Source organism: Buceros rhinoceros, unplaced genomic scaffold (assembly GCF_000710305.1).
Source record: "Buceros rhinoceros silvestris isolate BGI_N320 unplaced genomic scaffold, ASM71030v1 scaffold16583, whole genome shotgun sequence".
NCBI lineage: Eukaryota > Metazoa > Chordata > Aves > Bucerotiformes > Bucerotidae > Buceros > Buceros rhinoceros.
Genome location: NW_010405534.1, coordinates 23,890 through 43,350, shown reverse-complemented (window position 1 = coordinate 43,350; position 19,461 = coordinate 23,890). Strand labels below are relative to the sequence as shown.

General features: G+C 37.6%; 1 protein-coding gene across 1 annotated transcript in view; it reads right to left on the bottom strand.

Annotated features, from left to right (window-relative positions):
• Positions 1 to 19,461, bottom strand: part of LOC104491367 (syntaxin-binding protein 5-like) — a gene marked incomplete at its 5' end in the record, with an annotated part of 69,668 nt that overhangs the window by 27,362 nt on the left and 22,845 nt on the right. Inside the window, one exon of the mRNA XM_010133777.1 lies at positions 13,064 to 13,129. Coding sequence (XP_010132079.1) covers positions 13,064 to 13,129 — 66 coding nt within the window. The remainder of the gene's footprint in view (positions 1 to 13,063; positions 13,130 to 19,461) is intronic.

Here is a 19,461-nt window from a genome sequence, read left to right as displayed (position 1 = left end):
ACAGGTCAGTTACTAAGACTTTGGATGCTGCTTTAAGTCCAAACAAGGTGGTGGGACTGTCTGTCTCATGCCTGAGACTCTGCCTACAGATGATGGTGTGTGAGAGAGCTCAATCCCAATCCAAGTAACTGACTGCAGAGGACCTCTGGGTTCAGGCAGGTCTGGTAAATCTACGTGTAGTCCCGGATTTTGACTGCTGGGGAGTATTACAAGCTGAGAGGGGTACGGAGACCACAGAAGGGAAGAATACTGCACACGCATTTACATTGCTTGAAAGGAGGGGGAAATGACTTACCTTTGAGAGTCCTCAGAAAGGAAATCTGCTTTAAGTAAATACAGAGAACTTGGGAACACTGAATATCTATGACATTGTGAGACCAACAGTTGTCTAACATTTTGGTATTGTCAACTCTTAAATGTAGGATCTTTACTGCTTGTTTTGTTGTTTCAGCTAACAAAATTCCCACCTTTTCTTCATGACTACATTTAACTGTATCAGTTATAAACATCATAGTTAGAGTATCATTTTGATAATTTTAAGCACTTACCTCTCTTTTAAACCACTTGCTTGTGGTTTATTATCTCCAATACAATTTTTTTTTTTTTTTTAAATCTGGAATCATTAGAAGTCAGAACACAGCCCCTTACTGCATTTGAAATATGCACATGCCAATTCGGCTGTGATAGTTGACAGAGTTGACTTGCTGGTCAGCTCTCATTGCTTTTTTATATTCTGGTTATTTGGACCGGCAGAGTGCTAATATACTGTTAATACAGATTCTCTTTAAAAAATGTTTGACCATTAACCTTCTCTTATTTAATTAAGGCAGGAGCTGGAGCTGTCATACACCAAACCTTCAGCAGAGAGGCTTTTGTCTAGTAGGGTCCTAGTGACAGAATATAAAAAACCTGAAAATGTGAAACTGCAGAGAAGCCAAACATTTAAAACCATTTCTGTAAAAGTGAAAACCTTTAGTCCAACACAGAATGTTTTTCATCTTAATAGTGATCAAACTTGCAGAAAAAAGGCAAACCTCATCCTCCACTGAATGAGGGAGAGCCTAGCCAGCAGCCTCTATTCAGCCCTTGCCAGGCTGCATCTCGAGTCCCATGCCCGGTTTTGGGCTCCCCACTACACGTAAGATATTAACATACCAGCATGAATTCAGGAGGGGTCCACCAAGCTGGTAAGGGAGTTGGCACACATAATGTATGATGAAAGGCTGAGAAATTGGGGTTTTTTCAGCCTTAAGAAGAGAAGACTGAGGGGAGTCCTTACTGCTGTCTGCAAGTACCTGATCTGAGTATATGGAGGAGCCAAGGCCAGACACTTCTCAGAGGTGCACAGTGATTCAGTAAGAGGCAAAGAACACATCTTGGAATACTGGAAATTCTGGTTAAATATTAAGAAAAACATTTTTTCCTGTGTAGATGATCAAATACTGAAAGAAGTTGCCCAGACATGATATAGACTCCCTGTTCTTGAAGGTATTCAAGACTCAACCGGACACTGCCCTGACCTACCTGGTCTAACTAGACCTGCTTTGAGCAAGGTGACTGCCTAGACAACTTCCAGGGGTCCCTTCCAACCTTAATTATGCTATGATTCTAACTACAAGCAGAGTTCAGAGGATTCCTCAATTCAGGTGGTATTTTCAGACTGAATTCCAGAGGCTTATGCTGAATTTTACATACTGAATATGTAATCAAGCTTAGAAAATTGAAACTTAGATGATTTGGAATTAATTAATATATATGGTAAAAGAAAATGTAATAAAAATTAAGAGATTTCATTCTAGAGCCAAGTGCTTGAATACAAAACCCCAAGAACTTAGGGCAGTCCTAAGAACTACGGCAGTCCTAGAGAAAGTACTCCACCTGGGAGACACACACACTGCATAGTCCCCAAGATCCTTTGAATGTTAAAATACGGAGTATTTTCAATGAACATTGCCAAGTAATTAAAGAAAAGCATTGTAACAGCTGGATGTCATTTTCTAAAAGTGTCAGACCAAGGAGGAAAGCAACTCACATACTTTTACAATTTCTGAAATGTTTTTTAGCATTGTAAACAGAATTACAGATCCAGAGCCAGAAAACCTAGTACACAACAATCCACTTAAAATCTACCAGTTTGCCCAATGCAGCAGAAAGCCAAAACAGATTAAAAGCTTAAATTTTTTGTCAGTGCCTAATGTCTGCTGTAAAATACTTTGAAAAGATAAAACAAGAATTGCTGTAACCTCGCTGCTCACCCTTAAAACAAAAATGAAGTCTTTTTTACAATATTCGGGTACTGTTTCACAGGCTTGGGAGCATCCAAGGAAGTGACAATTCCCTTGCAACAAAATACAAAGTCACCAAATGGTGGATGCTTTGTATTATAATTCTATTACAATATGCATAAATCTTCAAGGAAAGAAAAATCAAAACAGATTCCACAAACCTCATACAAAACAGACAAAATGGAATACAGAGTTATAACTAATGCTCTTTTGTCTGACCCCAACAATTCTGTTTTACGAAGCCCACTTTCAAAAAGTTTTGGGGGTCTCAGCATCAGAAGATGTTTCTTAAATCCTTGAAGAAACAGAGTTTATTTGGTACTTCAGTTTTTCACTGCTGTATAAAATGGTACATATTAACTCTGACCTGCTAAAGAATTCAGGCACTTCTTACAAACTATCTCCAGAAAGCAGATCACAGCTTAAACAAGAGGAAACAAAAGATGTCTGTGGCTACTTGCATTTCATTTTGTTCTTTGTCTAATAAAATCCGGGTGTTTGCACAAATTCTTACAGTGAAACCATCTGTTCATACGAATTAAATAAAAATTAACAGTTACTGAGTACTTCCATCTTAAGTTAGGACCTCTGCCTAGCACCCTGTGATCACCTGGAAACTTTGAAAGCTGTTAATGACATGAGCAGAAATATTTCCTAAAAGAAAAATACAAGCAGATGCTTGAAGTGGCTGGTGAAGTAAAGTTAGAAAACTGTCACAGAAAAGCAGTTGTATAGGTCTGGATACATCCCAGATTCTTCACTTGATTAAATGAGATTAGTATTGTCCCCACAATTAATTTCTGCAACAGTGAATGGAAATGCAGATGATCTATTCAGAAAACTTTGGGAAACACTATTAGGTACAAAAATAAACATACCATCATTTAGAGCTGCCTCTGAAAGGTAATAAGGAAACTGTACAGTATGTGCAACAGCAATGTCACATCTTCCTTCTGGCCAACTCAAATAAACATGGGGTTACTATAATCTGCAGTAACTAAAACCATCAAGAATTTTCAGCCTATCAATCACAATATATGGCATATTCTCACATTTCTTGTGGAAATGTATCATCCACAGGCGACAAGTTCTTCAGCAGGGATAGATAATCACCACATGAGAATAAAAAGATGCTGAGGTCAGCTTTATTAGTCACACAAAGGTCAAAATGGACTCCCAAAGAACATTTAAGTCATGAAGATCCTGACAAGGTTTAACTAGAACACCCTGAGTCATCAGATCACACATTACTCCCCTAAATGCTAGGAAACAACTCCCCAGGCAATTCTCAACATTGGCAGCTCCTCCACCTGAAGTGGAGATTTAACTTCTACTTAACCTCTACTATGACAATTTGAAAGAAAGTGAAAGCAAGGATGTAACTTGAGCCAGATCCTAAGAGGGAGCAGAACTGTAAGCTGCCAAATGCTAATGTAATTCTCAATTAGCTGCAGTCGGTGCTGGAAGTAGGCGATGTATCAGCACTCTGTAAAAAGCTATGAGACAGAGCCAAGGGGATGGATGTACAGGATCTTATAATTCAAAAGTGGTGACCTGAATATCTTTACAAGAAGCACAGGCCAGAGAGTATCGTTACCCCTGAATATTCAGACAATGGTTACATTCTAAGGCAACAGCCAAACCATGGATAAATAATCCACAAGAGCTCTGCCAGTGTAGCCAGGACATTTGGAGCAGAAGTAAATGAAATGCAGACATTATTCATCACCTTTTCCAGGAACTCTCATTTAAATTTAGCTCCTTACACTGAGAAAGAGAGGCTTTCTGTAGCCTACTGTAAACTAAGCAATCTATAATGCAGCAGAGTTTTAATGGCTAGGATAATTAACAGGAATCTTCTGCCCTTCTAAGACAATCATGAAAGAGAACCTGAAATGTTTTTTTTTTGTTTTGTTTCAGGTTGCTTGGGTTTTTTTTTAAACCTTCCTCCACAGCTGATTAGCCATGAGCATCTGCCAGCTTATACACTGAATGCTGCTTTCACATGCCTTACCCTTAGCAATCTACCAGGCTTCTTGGTAACATGAGCACAGAATACCCAACTGCTGTGGCAGTAACAACAAACAGAATGCTTAAGTGACAGTTTGATAATACCTTTTGATGTGTATGAAGCTTTTGGAATTAATGGAGTTCCACTAGTTTTTGCAAGATGTTGAAGTAGACCTTCTTAGGCTTATTTTTATTTTATACTTGATCTACATTATTAAAAAATAATGAGTACAGGTAAGTAGAGGATAGGCAGAAACATGACTACTCTGAAATCAAAATCACAGACAGGATTATGCATTCCATTAATCTTCAAACTTGCCCACGTATATCATACGCTTAAAATCGATCATCATGCCTCCTACACTCTCTTACTGAACTTGTTCGAATTTTACAGCTTTCCTTTTGTGCATAGTTGTCCTGCTCCCCAGTCCTTGTTTGGGTTTCTTTGTGTGTGTGTGTGTAGCTTCTTGTTGTTTTTTATGCATAAATCTGACTTCAATTTGTTCACATATTCTAGGCAATGCTTACAATATCGTCCTGCTCCCAGCATGATTATTGGAAAGCTGATGGTAAGGCAGGTTTTTTTCTCCCAATATGCAAATTTGATATTACACAATAAAGCCCTCACCACTTCTAATTACATTGATTTGTTTCTTGCTTTTCTAAAAACCTATAAATCCTATCTTTAACACATCAGTTCATCTTTTTCTTGTGTTACGATTCAGAATCTAAATCTATCTCATGCTATGTGTCCTTCAAGATTATACATTTTTAATAATAATTAAAAAAGTCTGTTCTGTAGAACATGGTTTAGCCTTAGGTCCTACACTATGGCTATTTTGATAGTCTAAGTATTTGCATTCCCTCTTAATAGCTGCCCATTTCTTTAGTAACAAAATTTTATAGTCTATAGCTGCCTACATCAGTCCTTATACTTTCTGAGTTTTATGAGTTTCACAATTTTCCACTCCAATTTTTTTGTGTATTTCTACATTCCTACTTTCTCAAACATCACTGTTAATGATGAAGTAAGTTATTTCAACTAAGCACTTTGTACGCTGAAATCTACACAATCTGGATCGAATTTTCTAATTTTTTTTAACATTTATTTACTTAATCCTTATCAGGAGCTATTAGCAGTTTTCCAAGTTCCTCCATCACATGTAACATGGAAGACATATTTATTCCCCTGACTTTTGCCTTAGGGGACAGTGCTACATTGGTTAAAACATGCACATGATTCCTAGCGACAGAATTTAACTTCAGCTGTATTATGCAAGGATGTGATCCAACTTCAACTTCTATCTCTAAAAAGATACTCAGAAGTAATGAGACATGGCTCCATGGCTTCTTCAGTCATCTTACACAAGAAACTTCCCATGAGAGCAAAACTAGAAAGGACTCCTCAAGACTGAGAATATTTTAAGACAATTCAAAAAAATCTTTGTGTGGATCACATGTTCCAACCCAAATGCCAGGAGCACTCCCCATTACCTGGATATTGAAGGGGGCGTGATGTGCCCCAAACATTTTATGCAATATGTCAAAATTTCATTTTAGGTTTTCTGAGGTGAAATTTCTATTCTCACTATGCATTTCCACTGAAATATTAAAGAAGAGTTGAGAAAACAGGTTACAGCAAACTGTGCTTAACAGTTGGCTGAGGTAAGTCTCAAGGAGAGGACTGAGACACAAATGGCTGATTTCTGATCTGACTTCTCAGAATTGTAAAGACACCATAGAATATAGATGTTCAACCATCTTATTCCTGTTGTGGCACGGAATTTTTACATTAAACAAAGAAAATAGACTAACACATGCATTGGGTGTTACAGGCACAGATAAACATCACTGACAACCAGTTATAATAGCTCAAGTGTGTAAAAAGTGCTGGAGCCTTTTCGTAATGAAATATTACACACACAGTGTGTAATGACTGACAAAATATGTCTACATGAAATAAATGAATATTAAACAGGCAAAATGCTGAGAGCTGCCAACAGAACTGTATGGGTTAATAGGTGGTTTTTAGAAAGCCTTTTCAAACAAAGCCTCCAAGGTTATTGTGTTATCTCATGAATTGGTTGGTAAAATGTTTTGCCAATGAATGTAAGGAAGTTTAAAGCTGTTGGCTTTTGCCTACCGTACCAAGATCAGTCTTAAGATCTGTTGGCAGACTTAACTTTCTTGATCCTTTAACTGAAACAACAGAAAAAGGAGAAAGGCAGTTGTTAATAAGTAGGAAAGAAAAAGGAGCGAGGGAGAACAACATGCCATGTTCTGGTCAATACCACGTTGGAAATTTGTAGCAATTTTTTAAATCAGCATATAAAGGCAGAATTATGGTTTAAATATTTTTACGTACACCATTCAGCAAAATAAATATAACTGAACAAAGAACTGGAAAAAGCATTACTCCAGCTCTCAAGAAGTGAACGGTGCTTTACACAGCTTTGGCGGTGTGCCGCAATATCTTACCTTGTGATGACAGGCATGATAAAAAAAAATCCAAATGAGATTAAGGCAAATATTGCAAATGCTGGTTATGCAGCATATCACGAATATTTAAACACCTGGAAACCAATTTAATAAGACGGTACAATGAAATTGTGAATGCTGATGACATCATACCTCAAGACACCATTTGAAAAAGAGAGGGCATATTGTACAGGTGATGGAGACAGAACACACTGTTGTCATACTATGGAAAGGAAGACAGATTGCACAGAAACCAAACTCAGCAGCTTCAGTATACAACGTGGTGTTATCCAGACATCAAAATATTGCACTCAGTTTACTGAAGATTTAATTATCTGTTGTGTTCCAATTATGCAACAAAACTATGAATTTGCTTCTGTTCAAAAATGTTTTCATTTCCTTACACATGAGCACATTTTTAAACAATGAACTGAAATGAAGCATGTCTTGTAGCAGTCAAAATGGCATTGAATTTATTAAAAGAACACCTTCAGAAATCTTTTATTAATTATTCAGAAGACTTAATTTCCAATAGGGTTCCTTCATTTTGCATTCATCCAGTATTTTTTCACATTGTTTTCTGTTTCTTACCCCTTACCCACACTGTCTGTTACTAGAAGTGAACAATGAAGTATTTGTCAGCTAGCTATTACACTTCTGAAGAGAGCCTCCCATGATAAGTATCACAGTGACAGGAACACTGGGACATTTGAATATAAGGAACAAGTCCTTTTTAATTTCTATCTAATAAACTTTTAGGTCAGAAGGGTGCCCAGAACAGCCACTTACCATTTCAAGTCAGAGTCCCTAAAAAGAAATTCTGTTGCATTCTGCAGTGTCATAAAATACAAAGCCTGCAATTTGGCGGAAAAAAAAGTCAGCTAGCAACTATGTTGGATGTTTTTTCTTTCCTTCTTCAAGGAAGAGTAGAGGAGCCCTTCAGGCTCTTGAGCAAGGTTTTAGTATCAGCAGAACCAGCACAGCCCTCCCAGTAACCCATTACCAGCTGTCTCTTTAACTGGATGCTTTGGGACAAGGCAAAGCGATCTCTTCAGATCAAGCCAACATCAGAATATACATCACTAACACTACTACATGAAAATTCTCTAATTTGGATACCAAGTGTTAGACTCCTACATCCATTTTAGGCATTCACACAAAGGACAGCTTGATTTTCAGAACAGCCTTTTAAAAAACATTCCATTTATCTGAACAGCTGTCATATGCTCTCTCAGACTATGAATGGAAGATACTGCTCCAGAAAATCAGTGCTTTGCTATAGAGAATGAGAAAGAAGCATCACTGGTAATATACTCTCCTTTAAAGGAAACACCAGTAGCTGACCCAACCAGCCCCTTGAGAAAGGATTACCAAATCCTAAGGAAGACTGTAGGACATTTTAGCAACAGACCAGGATCTAGAGGAGTATATTTCAGAGCTATAAAATCTAGTTGCATTTAATGCCAAGGTGTTTCATTAGTGCTGCCACAATGGAGGCTTTTAACTTTGCAAACTGGTGGTTTAACCTCTTCCATTTCTATGTTACAGGTGATTCTGTATAACAGGAATTACATGTCTTGCATTATATGCCACAGCTGCTCCCAAATTGTGGTATATATGTCTGAACTGCAAGACCGCAGAAATAGCTCCCAACTATTTGTGTGCAGGCTCATACAGCACATACAAAATATGCACTTTCTGATTCCTCTGAAGGACTCTGAACAGGCTTGATTTGGGAGCTGCCACAGCTGCAGAGAGACAAAAATCAGAAAACCATACTGCAGGCTGCAATGCCACACAGCCTCCGAATGCTGAAGGGACTGAGGATTGGGAAGAGGAATACCCAGCTGATTAGTTGGTTTGTGGGTACAGGGATAGAAATGGGGCATGGTGAGTAGGAGGCTAAAGGACAAAGGAGACGCAGCCTGAGGAAACGAAGAAGTGCAGCTGAGAAAGCCAGGAGTTACTCCTACCACCATCTCCACCTCCAAATTTGGAAATTTTTGGTGTAGTATGTGATTGTGCTAGGGCACAGCGTGGGGCAGTGTCAATAGACCACAACTTTGAGGGTAAAAACAAAAGAAGGAGCTAGTTGTTTTCATGCTTTAATGTGATTGAAGCTGTGCATTACTTCTTTGCAGGTAAAACTAACTTGCTACTATTAAACTGATCAGAATGTGGATATTACTAAGTCACTCATTTTTAGTACCTTAATCACGTATATTTTACTATGTCTACATTTATTATAAAGGAGGATCATGCATGTAAAACTATCTTGCTGAGAAAAAGCTTTTGAAAACCAGTTTAAGCATTAAGCAGAGTATAAAGGTTCAAGAGTTTAGCAGAATTGTTTGTTACCAGTGTTTGTTTGCATTCACGCTGGAGGAAGCCAGCGGAAATTGTGATGCCACATGGCAAGGCAAGACAGCCCCTGCCCAAAAGAGCTTAACGTGTAAAGAGTCAAGTCATCCAGCTGTGGGATAAGAAAGAGTTAAAAAGTCTGGCAGTTAGCTAAGCTGAGCACCCAGGCTTCCGGACCTGACAACATCCTCTGTGGTAGCCATATGGTTCCTATCAGTCTTTCAATAGAAACACCAAGGCACAAACAACAAACAAACGTGTACTCGCAGCTATGACATTGGGTGGCGTGTTTCCCTCAACTCTTACAGCAGGACTGTAGTCAGAAAATTTAATATTACTCAAAATGCAGGCCAATTCAAACAGTTCTTTTTCTATTAGGGAGCTTCTGCCTGCATAACACTTTGGAATATCAGTCCCAGCTCCCCACTGCTAAAACATGGGTTTAAGAGCCTAATGTTTAGCTATCCAGTTGGTCAAGGTACATAACAAGGTCCTGGAGGTTTGGCTGCTGGGGCTCAGAGCCATGGCCCAGACCCAGGTCCCTATTTTCTCCTCTCTGCCAGCTCATACTGCTTCCTGTTTCTAGCTATTCCCTATATATACATCACTTTTCAAGATCATTATTTACAGTGGAAACCACCACAACTCAGATATTCACAAATAAGCAGAACCTTTCAAATGGCTTTATTACCTTTTTTGTTTTCCTGTACAGTATTGGAAACACATCACTACAGAATTAAATACTAATTTAATTAAGGTACCGGTGGTTAAAGAAAATTATTCTTTTCCTCTGCCTGGTATTCTCAAAATGCAAAGTTGGTATTTCTTCACTTGTTACTGCCCCCTCTCTGGCACAGTGAATTTCAGAACAATTTTCGTCAAGTGGTTTAATTTCATGTTCTACTCTGAAATGCATTCAGAACAGGATTCTGATTTTTCAATTACATTGTCTACAAAGCTGTGCTTTATGAAATAGGACAGGAGGAGCATGTGAAAAGACAGTCTTATGAAACAAGTTTAAAATATTGCTTAATGGAAGAAGTTGGTTTTGTGCTGAATTAGAAACTAGCCCTGCGTGTAAAGAAATTCTTCAGCACTGAGTCTCTTACTCAGTGCTCTAACACTCGTATCAGTGATAGAACACAAATATCTAACTCTGATTTGAGGCAGAGGAGAAGGCAAAGCTGAGTTAATGAGCTGACCTACACTGGCTCCACAGAAGCTTAGTCAGAAGTTAAAACATTGACAAGTGGTAGGATGTTACAGGCGAAATATATTTTTCAGGGAAACCGAGATGGTCAGGCAGGCTAACCGATGTTTGGGATCAGACCAAAACATGGGGAGGCAGGAGATTTTTCAAGTTCTCCAAGAAGCCTTCATCAACACTATTCTTACGGGCCTCCTTGGAACTGAAATCTGACTAAGTCACTAATGGCTGTCTTAGATGTAAAACTGCATCTACATCTGCAATTAGCATGCTGGAGGGATTCTTCTTAAGCATTATCCTGGAGTCTCTAAGTATGCATGTGAACACATCAATCTTTCTCCTCCAATCATTCCCCTGCTCATGAAACTGAGGACGAAGTTGCTCATCAGCGTGCCATGATGCACGCAGTGTTTGCCATGCAGACTAGTGTCCTGCAGCGCTCTGTACTTTGTGTGTGCATTGTGCGTACTCAGGGCCAGCCACTGGCATGAACTTCACTGCCACGTGAAGAACTGATGCTGGTATGGTCTGGCAACCATAATGAATCACAACAAAATCACACTCTGTTCCTCCTGTATTCGCAACATCATCAGTTGGTGATGTAGTTACACCCAGTAGGACAATTGCTGGGCAGCAACTAGAACCACTTGACTCAACAGCCAGGTGTTCTTTCTGGTTTCATTAAATTTCTGAAGGATAAAGTCTTGGCCTGTCTTCAGCAGAGGATTGTGTTCACTGGTTTTACAAACAGATATCATGGGAATCTATAGAGTAAATAACTACAGCACACGTCCATGAGCAAGCTTGTGTGTCACGAACTTGAAACAGATCAAAGGCAAGACTGGAAATAGAAGAACTCTGCCTGATAAATCTGTAACTATGCAGATCTACCAGCTGTATTCTTTGAGAAAGAAATGCCATCCAGTGCAAAGTCTGATGTAGCTGTGAGGCTGTCCCGATAAGCACAAGGTTGTTCTGCTTCCAAAATCTTGGGGGCTGCAATTTTGAGGTCAGTTACTCCAGATGATTAGAGTGGATTTTGCCCAGTTTTAGAGCAGATATGCCAAAGCAGAATTATTTTAATTTTGCATTAATAATAGTAATAATAATAACAAAAAAATTAGTATCAGTCACAATAAAAGTAACTTGTTTCAAAAAGCAGTTAATCCTAATAATAGTTACCACCTACAGAATTGCACCTGATTTCACATTTTAAAGATTCAAATATAGCTTGGAAAACAACATGGAAGGGCTAAAATAGGAAACAGTCATAAATATTCCATGTTTTCCCTGCTGAATGATCTCTAGAACAGAAAAGCAGAATGCATTTTTGAGCAAATTACCTTCAATTTATCGAGAATACATGTATTTGATCAATAGCAGATGAAACACAGAAGTTAACTGGAGGAAAAGCGAGCTGCTATAGGAGTCCCTCATCATTACAGAGCTAAGCACACACACGTTTACCAGGTCAGTGATCTCTAGTTTTTGGTAAAAAGAAAGAGAGAGTCTGTTGCTTGTTTCTGGAGAGAAGATTGAAAAGATGAATCCCAGTGAGCGACGCAGCCAAAAGTCTAATTATACTGAGTTATCAAATGTTCTGTTTTGAAGCCCATATCATGAGTTTCTGATGCCCAGCTCAAGAGTTTGAGCTCCTGGTGTTATACCAATATTATTATAGCCTATTTCTCTTTGACATGCCAATGTCTAGAGAATTCATGTTGCAAATAGTACAAGGAAACAGGTATTTTCAAACAGCTATTTTGTTTTGGTTCTTGATGTGTCAGGGAAACGAGTTTATTAGTTTCAGCTTTTTGCAAATTAGTGGTGTCTATTCAAGATTAAGCTCTTCTGTTGTAATAAAGTAAAATATATGAAATAATAACAGAGGATTTGCATAGCTTATTTGTGGGAATTTGCAACCATAACTAAGGAAAATATCAATACTTACCAAACTACAAGGAAAAGAAGTGTGCTATGCATACCACAAGAAAAACAAACGTACCACAGCTACACTTCCTTATTTTCTATCACGTTTGAAAGTCAGCTACCAGGAAACAGCTCTAATCAACGATCTTTAAGACAGTGAACTCGCATTAAAGAGATCAATGCAGACTAGACACTTGCAGAAAAAGTGTCTAGAAATGAAATGAATTCCATCTTCTGAAGGACTATGGGTAAAATGGGAAACATTTATGAATTTTTAAGTGGCCAATATTTCACTGCTGGGTCAGAGTGGTTGATAAACAAATAGTTTTATTTGAGCTTATGCTTCCATTATAAATTACATAACTTAGGCACTAGTGTGTTTAATGGTTAAAATTTACCATCTTGCTGTTTTTAATTTCTCTATGTACACATATGCATAACATATAGATAAAATTATAAGGGCTCCCTACTGAAAAAAAAAAGAACTTGGAAAGCCTTTTAAGAAAGCAGAGAAATAAGCCTCTAAGAGGAGGCTATAAGAATGCACCTGCACAATGTTGTTAATTCAAATGTTTTCATAATCTTCACCTCAAGATGCACCATGTACATTTAATTTTTCTTTAAGTAAACAGACTTAGGATTTTATTGTGCTACATAATAAGCACTTTGTCAGTAATTTCTTCTCTTTGGAACTCAAACTATGCTCTTCACTTCTTAGGGATTAATGAAACACAGTGATGCATGACATGAATGGCTTATACAGACTGCAGGAAGAGAAGCCAATCACCTTTACCTGAAGTGGGAGACTTGCAACGCTCTAGCTCCAGGGAAACTGGACTGTCACTGAGTTCAGTCAGGCCTGAAAAAAGGGATTTAAAAAGTTAAGTTACAATCTAACAGGTCATGCTTCAACTTTCTTGGTTGATGATATTCTGCACTTTAAAGTCAGTTTGGAGGAAGGAATGGTGTGAAAAGTGAGGGAAATATCTGTTTCAGGTAACTGCAGTTCTCAGGCTGACACTGCAGAAGTTTAGGTCTGGTTTAAAAACCACACCTCTTGTTAACTCAGCTTTGATTTCCAAGTGCCTCAGGGTAGACAAAGACTGACTGTACCTAATGAGAGAAAACAAGTGAACATAGTTTAAAATTGAAATGTGTGTGATATGAATCGAACCCATTCATCCCTGTCAAACTGATGGGGAAACAACTCTATTCTTTCAGCTGCTGCAGAATGCAGAGGGGAAACCTTAAGAAAGGGGGAGGAAAAAAAAAAAAAGAATACCGATGAAAGAAGAAAGTAAATACAAAGATATCACCACCACTATGCATTATTGGGAACTTCTATGTTAATTCACACAACACAGCTCATTTTAAATGACACAGAGGCAACAGCAATGCTCTCTAAATATAGTACAGAAATGTTGGACAAGATATTTTGTATATTGTTTATAAATATTTGTGAGGATCTCATTTGTAACAGTCTACTATGGAAGACAGCAACAAGCAAAGTAATCTCAGTTTATACTGTTTAAGCTTCAGCTTCTTCCTGTGATCACATTAAGATCCACCTTTGGCAGAGGTTGCACTTTTAATTTAAATGTGCCTTTTGGCATGCGAGGGAGAGAAAGTGAGAGCTCATGCTATCCTTTATTATGGGCTAACTGTTGAGTGGGTGAATTGGGCATGGCCATGGCTGTTCAAACGTACCCGTCGAGTGTATCCCGTGGTGCCCTATGGCCTGTATCAAGTGGTTCGCGCTTATATGGAGCTCTCACACTCCATGCCATAGGCTGCTTGGGACTGGCAGACAGCCCATCACCAGACATCCATCTGCTAGCAACGCGGACTCACAGAACTCAGGTCATAGTGAACATTAGCCCACAATCAGATGTGCATTACTGCCATACTGATATCGTGTTTACAGACACTCTGCATATGCTGAATCCTGGAACTTGAACATCCTATCACAACCTGGTGCTTTAAACTGGCACCATTGCTCCTCCAATGTGACAGGTTTCAAATCTTACAGTTTCTGGACCCTCATCTCTCAAATTCATATAGCCTCTTGATTTTAAAAAAATCTGCTACCATTTGGTCACCAGTGCTGTTCTCTTTGTATTAAAAGCAGTGGGCTCTTAATGTAGGTACTGATATTTTTATTACAATGTAATGCTCTGAGAAACGGGGAGAATCCAGATCCCCAACAAGCAGAATAAGAAGCTTCTACCACTAATGAAGCTGCATGAGTGCTAGAACTGCTTTGAAAGCGGTTTGGAAAAACAGCAGTACTGATTTGGCGCATCGAGTCAGTAGTAATAACGTATTTGATCCTGACTTTCAAACAACAGAAGATCACAATCTAGATACTAATATTAAAATCCAAAGATCTTTTGATTTTTGAGAAACGTACTTGAATCTTTCTTTGATTCAGAATCTGTGAGTGAATTTTATATTCCGATCAGTTGTGAGTCCAGCCACTTTTGGCATTATGCTAGAATTCAATAGCTGCAACCCTTTAGGGAACCTCTCTGTGTACAGCTTTCTTACAGCAAATCTTTTATCCAGCTCTGGGATTTCTGTATATAGCTAGACATTTGGGAAAAAATAGATTTTTGCTGCAGAACTGCCTGCAAGGTACAGTGGGAGCAAGTTTGGTATATTTGCATAGCATCAGAGTCCTTGGATAAATAAAATGAAATATTAAACTGTTGTTTTTTTTTTGCAAATGCAGTATTGGAAATATTAAAATTTTAACATTATGATTATGATGATGTGACTAATGAAATTCTTCTAAACCTTGTATAGTTACTATGGTAATAGTTACAATGTCAAATGCCAAGTCAGATTTTGCTTCTAAATAAAGGTGGTTTTATTCTTTTTTTTTTTCCTTTGAGGCTTCACAGAAACAATGTTACAGCTCAATATAAATTACAGTGCCACAGACTTAAGTGGGAAATGCACCACATCACACCACTGTTCTGTAAACCCTAGAGCAACCACCGTGAGAATAGAACAAGCTCTTCATGCCTGGCAACAGTTTTACAACTTTCTTCACTGTTCTAAACATGTAACATGGAATAAACCATGTATTTCATGTTATGGTTTTTAAAAATGGTGAGCATGTGAACCTCTCTACAAATCTAGACCTGTTGTCAGGCTGCTATCACCTCTAACGGTGGCCACCAACAGGTGTTCTTTAAGAGAAGAAGTGCAGTAAGTCCCTGTGTTAAGCACAAGCGGTACTATGTGCCCTGCATGACAGCGTTGTCTAATCTCAGACACGTTTGCCCTAAGCACTGCCACCTGCAGGTTGGCTCCTGCCATAAATACGCCTTGCTTCGAAATACAAGTTCTTCTCATTGTCCTTCCACGTATCCAAAGTCTCTTTTAATCTTTCTAAATTCTAAATCCCAAAGATGTTACATGGCAACGAATCGCACAATCATTATACATCGAAAGAAACAAAGATGTATTTGTCAATTTTTATGAGTTACCTTTGATTCCATTGAATGTTGTCCTTTGTTTCCCTTTGAGATAAGAAAGTGAGCTCTCAAGCTTTTCTTTGTACTGCTATTTATTTTCTACTGTCATTTTCTTTTCAAGGAATTTTCTTTTCAATAATTTATCATGTATAAGTATTTCCATGCCACTCAGCTTCCCTTGAATGTTTGAGAGAATACAACAGCTACTGAAGTTAGATTACAAAAATATTTTCACTTTAAATTTTGAAGTTCTGTAGGCCAAATCTGTGTCCTGAGATATTTTATCTATTTTTAATCAAAAAAACCCACAATGGCAATTTTTGAGTCAAGACAGAGCAAGGAGAATGTAGCAGCAAAGCTAAAGGCAAGCAACTGAGATTATTACAAGTAATAACTGAGATATATAGAAGTAATCTTGTAAACAACCACCTGTGAGAAGATGGACCCATTGATATTATAAAGAAATTGGCTTTGATTTGAACAAATTACAAATGTGTGAAAAGAGTGCAAGATGTAAATATATCACATAATGAATTAAAGCTGTTTTAAAGACATGTCCCATGGATACTTTTCCAGTTTACTGTGATTTCCATTTTCGCTTTATTAAAGTATCAAAAAATGTACTGGCTAGTATGGAGTAACACCTTTCATGAAATCATAAAATTTCAAAAATAATTTTAAATTATATTAAAGTTCTATCTCTATGATTAAATGATTCAGATTGATCATTTACTTAAAAGCAACCAAAGCCATCACATCTTTCCTTATAAATGAGTTATAAATAAATTATCATAAATATTCACAGCCAATAAGAAAGTCTACTGTCATTTTAATCCATCATCTTCTCACTGAATTACCATACTGTGTTTTCTTTATGTTTAAATACGATACATTCTTTGGAAACGATAGTTGGTTCAGAATATAGCTGTTGACTTAAAACTCACGCCATGTTAGCCCACTGTGTTGTCAGGTATGATTTAAAGTGTCAATTACTGATGTGTAATGACTCATAACACACAGCTTTCTGTGTCCTCCTCTCAGGTCAAGGTTACTTTGCTCATCCTCTCCAGAGACTGGCCTGAGGGAGGAACAACAAGTTCTCACTGACAAGTCTTCATTCTGAAAAGTACTTTCCAATGGATCTCAACATCCTTTGAACTTGCTGACTTTTTGGATGCTTCATAAAGTCTATTTTCTTGTTTTACCAACAGATGGTATGAATTTCTAGTAGGAGATGCAAATTGCTTTTGCAAGTTGACATTTTTATATTCTGCTGCAAACACTATCTTTCCAGATGTATTTGTTTTAATATTCGAATATATGTTGTCTACCACTAGGCAATAGCACACATACAATTTGATTTCAGCTGAAGGAAAAAACCCAAAACACTACCAAAACAACAACACTGTTCTGCACTACTGCAGAGAGTTTATATTATTTGGCTTGGCAAATATTCTTGCTACAAATAACGTGGCTGCTAGCAGATGTTATAGCAAACAGAACAGGTCATCAACACCAGAAAGCTACCTCCAGCTCCGCACTTATTCTCTTCTTGGCCTCTTACTTTCCTCGAATTAGCTCCCTGGATAGGACAATTACGTTTCAGTCTCTCCCATTATGTATGCCTAGAACGGATTACATTTCTCCTCCTAATTTCCTTCCTTCTTGCTTCTCCCTTCCCACTTTCACCCCCCAAACCATAGAACATTAAGATAGCACATTCTAAGTCTACTCTAGACAGCTTTGAGTCTAGCTACATGTACATCACCTTTATCAAGTGGTCTATAGATTTACTGGCTAAAATTCAAAACAATGTTTCCAACACTGTACTTTCATATTGGATGCCCTTGACATTGTTGATTATGTCTTTCCTTTGCAAAATCTCTCCTCTCCAATGTATTGCTGCTTTTCCCTTTTGATTCTCACCCCTCCACCCCTTTTGCTCTTCAGTTGCAAGGCACCCCAGACTGAAACATCAGCAATTTCCTTGTGTCTCCATCCTAGTATTTGAGGAGATTCTCTCCTATTAACAGGGCAATAAATATCTTTTTTACCCTAATGATTCATAAACACACATCTCTAACTTGAATTCCTTCCATCCAAGTTAGAGTACTAATCCTGTCTTTCTAAAATTTACTCACAGGTGTCCAGTCATGAACTTAACATTGCCGAGATGAACGACTTTTTTTCTGCTGAAGCCTTCTTTTCGCTACTTCAACACAGCTAACAGCACCACTGTCTTCCCTGATACTCTAATCCATAATATTGGTTTCATCCTTGGAACATCACACTTTAACTCTCAGATTCTGCTGGATACTAAACTAGTCTGTTTCTTCCTGCAAATTACCTCCAAAATGACCAACAAAGGTCTAAGTATCTTGCTCATTGATAACCTCTCATTTGGCTTCAGTGTCTACAAGTCTTATTCTCCCAACATGATCCTCATGAAATTGAATTAAATTATCTTCCTGGCTCATTACTTAATTGAATCAACTCCTGATGTCTTCCCATTAACTTCCATTTTCATTTATATAACACTCAAAACTTAAGACCTAATGCTTATGTTATCACATGACTATCCTGCTTTTGCCTTAATACGCCTCAACTGCACTATTTAAAAAAAAAATTATTTTTCTTTTCCCATTATCATCTTTTATGAGAAGAGATAAACTCGTAAGCAAGATCCTAAATCTATTCTCAATACCCCTCTTAGAACTCATCTCTCAGATAGGTCATGTAACAAAGCATAACCTGGGAATGACTTAGCGAGATATTTTACAGTCTATGACACATTCTTGCCCTGTTCTTTATCTTATTGACTGGTGCATCTTTCATATCATACACTACACACTCCTGTGTAAGTATTGAATGGCAAAAGCAACAACCAAGTAATTTCTGAAGTAAGAAATGATGCTGTTATTGATCTTCCACAAGAGTCAAACCCATACTCTTCAATCATGATGTATACAGAAAGATTTTGAAGACTTTTCTGATTTTGAAGATGCAAACAAGATAACACATTTGAGCTATGAGCTGGGTTTGTCATTTTGCATGAGAATATTTGTCATTTTTGGTCTTGGAATTCATCAATTTTTTAGCAGAGGAAACCCTCCAAACCTTTGACTGCTGTCTGTCTCTCATGTTCTCTATTAGACTTGAAATTAGCAAGACTAGAATAATAAACTTCAAGACATTATACACCAAACCTTTTTATGGACTACTGGATTTGTAATTGGACTAGTCTTTTAACTAAACAGCCCATCTTTCCTAGTATTAGGAAATAAAATAATAGAAATCAGTTGTTGAGCAAGCAGTCTAGAGAGATGGAATAGAATTTCTTGTGCGAGCGTACAAATGTATTTCAATAGCTACACAACTCTGTATTTATGTCACAAGATAAAAAACCTGCCACCCCATTATCTTGCCTATTTGATGTAGAATTGCCTATCCAGTTGTTCTGTGAAACCTACTTTAAAAAGAGATGAATAAGAGGCATCCTGGAGACCTAATTATATATAAGCACTGCAGTTAATTAAGATACATACAGCTCATCTGTTGAACAGTCATTTTGGCAAAATTAATTACAGCTTTGTTCATTGCATTCTGCAGTGATGAATACTAATATTTAAATTGCACATCACTAATTCAAAATTTAAAGATATTAAAAACATTAATTTTCATAGCTCTCTTTAATGTATTTATTTTTATT